The following is a 6,399-nucleotide window of genomic DNA, read 5'->3' on the forward strand; positions in this document are numbered from 1 at the left end:
GAGGAATTTAGGGGAGAAAGAATGGAGGAGGATAGTCATCTTAGTGTAAGAGTGACCCCCCTTTACTTTTGACCCCTGGAGGGATATTTATACTTTATAATAGTACATAATGGGTATTGGTGAACCCTAGTAGTACATATGTGGGCCATTATGGGCCATATTAGCGCATTCGGCTTATTTGGGACCATTTGGCCTTTTCACGCCTTTTGGGCTTATATGAGTATAATTACCCTTGACTAAAATGGGTATGACCATTTTAGCACCCCAAACATTTATTATAAAAAAACACAAAATACTACCTCCGTTTTATATTATTTGCAACGATTAGACATTTTTCCTCTCAACTTTATGTCAAATCATTATAAATACATGAAACAGAAAAAGTATATCCAAAAGCATGTCCTCCTCTTCTTCACCTTTTGAGTTTAATATAAGTTTTTTATGAGAACTTTTACAAAATGGGAAATCAGTTACGTAATTTGGATTGTCTCATATTAGAGAGTTCATAATCTTCCTACGATAGAGCATTTAAGTGCTTTGTTGTCTTTGTAGTTTCAATTTTCTGGCAAATGCCAACTAAAATCTTCACCTTTAAATGATTTTTTAAAATGTAAACATCTTAATCTTATTTACAAATTATAATTACTTGTATATAACTAATACAAGTATACATTATGGCAGTATTTCAATCATAATACTTAGGGAGTGTGTTCTTTCTCCTAAATCTATAATTATATTCCCTCATTTACATTTCAAAATACACAGCCATGCTTAATAATGAGACTGGTTTTGCATCTTTCTAAAGTGAACCAAGTAACCATTAAAGTCACATCGTGCTAGGTTCCTCAGCATCATCAATCTGTTAGTTACGTAATTCCATTACAAGAGTTCCTGTAAAATCTTGCTAAACCCATCTTTCAATCCTGCTACAAATACTACCCAGCAAATATATCAAAGGATACGACCTAATTAACAGGATCCTACACTAGAAATTATCTTTAGTATTCCCAACCAAACAATACTTGAGCAAAATTTCACAGTAAACTATTGCCCGACTTCGGAGGAGCTTACTTGCTTGAAGTATCCAATATAAGCCATCAAAGACTAAAAGACGAATATATATTTTTTGCAAACATAGATGTGTAATGAGACTAACAATACAATAAACATGTATCTCCAAAATTCTTCCTGAGGAATAAAATATCAACTCACATAAGGCACAAGGTTTAAATGAACAATGAAGAAAATAACAAAAAGGCAATAAACAAAACTTCCAACTCCTACGCCATTCAACCAACGGTAAAGGGGGCTGTTTTAGAAGATGCGGTATGGCTTGCCCATGGTACTCTTTAAGTATAGGCACCGGACCTGCCAAGACAAACAATACCAGTAAATCACTCGGAATAGGATAAAATCTTCTTTCAGTGCAATGCAATTGTTATACAGCAGAGAAGATGAACAACAAATTACCAAATACCACAGTTTCACCAAAACATAGGAAAAAAAGACTCACATTTTGCCAATTCTTCTTCAGCAATGAAACAAGAAAGTTGACACTCATTTGAACATTTTGGAAAATCTGCTTCTCTTCCATACTAAGGTTACCAACAGCAACTCCCATGCAGAGAACTTTCTTAAGCTGAAACTTTACTGTTGCCTTGATCTCGTTCACTTTGTTCTCCAAGGGTTCCTGGTGGGTGACAAGTGTAGGGAATTTACCTGGACAGGCAACCCAAATGATATCCATTAGTAAAAGAACTAAGCGTTTAATAGTATTACTAATGCTAAAGGCACACGTGATCATCAGGATCTAAAAGAATGTGCATGCCACATATGAAGGCAGCCTGTAGCTACTTGGCTAGTTAATTAGGAGAGCAGATCAAACATAAAGCACAACTTCTAAGTATTTAAGTCAACATATGATCCTACAAGCATACATCAACATTAAGATCATTGTATAGACTTACCAGCCTTGTTAAGACCGGGACCAAGCAAACGCGGAATCTGCTTAATGACTGCTTCAGAAGCAAGGAAAGCATGGTACTTCTTTGCAAGCTTCTTAACCAATTTCTTGTTCTTGTTGAGCTTCTTCAACGCTTCAACATCCATCCATTCCAAACCTATCCTCTCAGCCTGCAATCACAACAGACTTGCATTACTGCTGGGAAGGAGAGAATACAGCAACCAAGCATAAAAGTTGTAACTTTGTACAGCAACAATGGCGTCACCAAGCATATCATATTATCTAGGTAAATCAACAATATACACGGCTACACAAATAAAGAACTTCAAAACCATATAATAATAATAATCCATATGTAACTTATTGAGACATGTCCGTGGTACAAATATATCAGGGCTGACGAATACAAGCATACCAGAAATTGTCAAAATTTCTCACACAAAGTCTTGATTTTATGATAATTTGCTTTGATGACCAAGGAGATATCTACAAGAACAGATTATATACCTCTTCCACGTGCTGTGCGTCTCCAAGCATGCAAACCTTCATCTTGGGACGAGGGATGTGTGGCAACTTAACAGAGCCACTGAAACGCTTATCCTTTTGTGGGTCATAATTCTTCAGCCCAATCTGGAGCTCAACTGTCTCAGTGAACTTGCGATTCTTCTCCTTGGCATCATTTGCAATGCCAGATATAGCTTCCCTCACCGCTTCACTCTGAAGCTTACTGCAACATTGAAATATACACAATATAAAATCTTTCAAAAAGAATTAAAAACTAGAGAGCTGCAACCAATAAAATTATTATGCTAAATACTACATTGGTAATTCGGTAACTATGTTCCAAACAATAAAGCACATTGGATTCCGGTATCAAACCTCGCTACATTCAACCATTCAATATTTCAATTATACTAAGATGTTGACAACATTGAAAGTAAGGGGTTAACTAGCTCAATCTATTTCTACCAAAAACACTAGATTAACAACCAAGTTCAAGCCTTACCACATTGCAAATCCAGGTCTTACAATCAAATTCATAAAGCAGAGCGAATAATATTTCCTAGAAACCCAAAAACACCTTCATATCGATTCACATATCAATTTTTAAGCCTAACAAACAATACCCACTTCAATTTTATCTCAATAAAAACATCTAGCAGCATAAGTCAACAACTTTATTGAAAAAAATCAAACCCCATTTCCCAAATTCAAACAACGTGAAAAATCCTTTAAAATCAAGTTGTAATACAAAATTTATAATACCCACGAATTAAAATCAGATTACAAACCCCCAACAAAGAAATTAATTGAAAATCACAGAAATCAGAAATGCAGAAGATAAGAATTACCTCATGATTAAACTTAAAAGGGGCCAAATTAAAGAACCTGATAACAATAACACAAAGATAATAAACCAAAGTTAAACAAGATTCATAAAATTAATTCAGCATATGTCGATGAAATAAAGGAGATGAGGAGAGAGAAAGAGAGAGAGAGTACCAGAGAGATTGCTAGGGTTTATGTTTAAGCTGCTGCCTGCAATTTCACCAAATAGTAGAGCTAAATGGACTTGGGCCTTTTCCTTGGACTACTAAACCATAGATTGAGTAGAAGTGGTTATGGACCGGGCTGAGATGGCCCTATGAAAAACTGTTGGCCCGTTTGGGGCATAGTTTCGGGTTGGGCTGAGCCCAATATTGGTCATGGAAATATGACTCAAAATTGATATTTAAGAAAAAAAAAAAAAAAAATATATATATATATATATATATATATATATATATATATATATATATATATATATATAGTTTTTGGCTTGGACAATATCCTGGGTCATTACTTGTAATTTATTATAGGGTAATGCTATATGCAGCCCTAGCATATAAGCATTTAATATACTTTCTTTTTTAGTATTACGTTGAAAATTTATCGATAATTCACAAGTAAATCGGTGTAATAAATGGTTATTTATTGTCTTTCCTTTTCACTTTTAGCTTCTTATATGCAGCCCTTAGGGCTGCATATATCTTTTACCTTTATTATAATGTAGTTATTTTTTGTAAAATTCAACATTAAATGTTTGGAAAATGTCATACATAGCCTTTAGGGCTACATATAAACATTAAATTTACACTTGAAAATCGTAAAAAGTTAAGAAATCATAAAAATATAAACACTAATTACACTGATTTACGCGTGTTTTTGTCATGAATTCCTAATTTTATACAATTTCCAAGAATGTATTTAATGCTTATATATAGCCCTTAGGGCTACATATAACATTACCCTAAATGTTTGTTGATTAAACATTAAAGGAAGTAAATTAAAAAATATACGGTGAAAATGTTTGATCCCATCAACGGTTACAAAATTTCAATAGTCAATTGAAGTTGAAATAAAAAAATGAATTTAGGTTTGCTTATTAACTAAATAACAAATAATAAACAATAGTTTATTGAGTAGTTAATGCAAAGTTGCAAAATAAGGAGCCTCATATCACAATTAAATTAGAAAGTTACAACGCGTAGTTTAAATAAATCATTATATTAAGAACAACTAGATTTTTGGCCCGTTTAATGCACGGGTTGTTACTTGGGTTAATTATTTTCATATGTAGGTATGTTTTATTTCTATAACTTAAAAAAAAAAAAAAAAAAAAAAAAAGGTGAGGATAGAACTGTGAAAGAAGATGAAGGAATTTAGTTAGATTAATTGAACTTTATTTTATTATGGTGGAAATGAAACACTTCACTTTCTTAATTGAATTTGCAAGTTGTAGAATGTATAAATACTTAAATGTAAATATAAGGGAGGTGACATGTGGCATATGATGTAATGAGTGACTTATGATGTCACGTGTCATTTGAAAAAGTTGTGGTTTGTGTTTTTAAATACTAACTAGCCTTCTGGCCCGTGCAATGCACGGGTTATTCATATAAAATTGTATTGAAAGATAAGTGAGGAAATATCAGTAAATCATTATAAGGTATAATATGTAATCGGAAACATGATTAAAGAAATTAATATTTTGGAACTTTAATCGAAAAAAAGACTTAAATAGAAGGTGGAAAGGCTAAAATTAAAGAGCGAGTAGGAAAAGGTTGAATTAAAGGGGAGAGATGAAGTGTGTATGAAAGATGAAGTATAAGTTTAATAAAAGAATTAAAAAAATGATATAATAAAAAATTAATAGTGTAAGATGACATGTGGCACTATGGTTAGAAAAATGTAATAGAATGGATGAGGACATGTGTCTTTCTTAGTTTCTTGGTTATAGTTTTTAAATACTAAGTATAGATATAGATATAGAGGTATAGATATAGATGATACTCGGTGAGATACGAGTATACAACAAATTACATTATTGAACTCAAGATGTTTATATTATTTGGTTTTTGGGATTTTTGAATTTAAATATTGGTGTTTTGATATGGGTCATTAGGTTTCAAATTGTAATAAAAGTATGTTTGACTTATGTTTTGATTTTTTATAAATTTGGATTTGATTTAGTTTTCAAAATATAGTATATTGTTTTATTAATTTTATTAACCTTAGTTGTTAATTTGTTATCATGGTGTCAATAGTAATCTAGTAATCCTCTTAATCGTCTGAAAGAGTTTGTTAAATTTTCAAAAAAAAAAAAAAGGTTCATTTAGTATTGAAATTATAGCTTAACTTAGGGTCTATTCTCATTAACTGAGCTGAACTGAACTGAACTGAGATGAACTAAACTGAGCTGAATTGAACTCAACTGAACTAAATTGAAATGAATATTTTATAAGAGAAAGAAATTAGGAGCTGAGCTGAACTGAACTGAAATGAATATTTTATAAGAGAAGGAAATTAGAAGCTGAACTGAACTGAGCTGAGATGAGCTGAGATGAACTGAACTGAACTGAATTTCAACGTAAGAGAACAGGCCCTTAGTGCTTCATATATATGATCTATTCAAGAAATTGAATAGAGAATGTGTGCTTAAGGTACATAAATAAATATTCTAGTCCCGCTTAACTAATCTCTAATCGTATATTAATTTACTTTTTAAAAAACTTTAGCTCATTAATCATACTCAGAGCATAGGTCAATTTTACAACTTATTCCTTTCAAATTTTCTATTTACAAGATCAACAACTACCTATGCAATTAAAGAATGTTTAGTAACAAGGGCGATAGAGCCCGACTTTTTAATTTTATATACACACAAAACTTCATAATATAGACAATTTATAAGATTATCTAGTATTATTCAGCTTTGACATTGTCATGGCGTTATAAATAGGCCACATGTGTTAAAGTGGTGTACATAATGTTTGGTTTTGCCATTCTATTGGCCAATTGAAAGCCTAAAATTTCTACCGCCTAATTCAAAGCTTTTCCAAATATGACAAATGTTCAATTTTGCCATTCCATTGGCCAATTAAGACGCAATTTGT

The 6,399-nt window shown here is 32.0% G+C and overlaps 1 protein-coding gene across 1 annotated transcript; it reads right to left on the bottom strand.

Moving 5' to 3' along the window:
• Positions 1 to 1,071: 1,071 nt before the first annotated feature.
• LOC110695749 (60S ribosomal protein L10a) lies at positions 1,072 to 3,535 on the bottom strand. Its single transcript, XM_021872975.1, has 6 exons — positions 3,467 to 3,535; positions 3,316 to 3,352; positions 2,471 to 2,690; positions 1,968 to 2,133; positions 1,514 to 1,719; positions 1,072 to 1,368 (listed from the first exon to the last, which is right to left on the bottom strand). Exons 2-6 carry the CDS (start codon positions 3,318 to 3,320, stop codon positions 1,315 to 1,317), a joined length of 651 nt encoding a protein of 216 aa, XP_021728667.1. The 5' UTR covers positions 3,321 to 3,352; positions 3,467 to 3,535; the 3' UTR covers positions 1,072 to 1,314.
• Positions 3,536 to 6,399: the final 2,864 nt, after the last annotated feature.

The sequence above is a fragment of the Chenopodium quinoa genome, unplaced genomic scaffold, assembly GCF_001683475.1.
Source record: "Chenopodium quinoa cultivar QQ74 unplaced genomic scaffold, ASM168347v1, whole genome shotgun sequence".
NCBI classification, from domain to species: domain Eukaryota; kingdom Viridiplantae; phylum Streptophyta; class Magnoliopsida; order Caryophyllales; family Amaranthaceae; genus Chenopodium; species Chenopodium quinoa.

Bases quoted from the DNA above. Each gene is read 5' to 3' on its own strand.
- LOC110695749 (XM_021872975.1), bottom strand. The intron at 1,720-1,967 runs GTAAGTCTATAC...TTGCCTGTCCAG, and splicing joins TCCCGGTCTTAACAAGGCTG to GTAAATTCCCTACACTTGTC. The intron at 1,369-1,513 runs GTGAGTCTTTTT...TTGTCTTGGCAG, and splicing joins TGAAGAAGAATTGGCAAAAT to GTCCGGTGCCTATACTTAAA.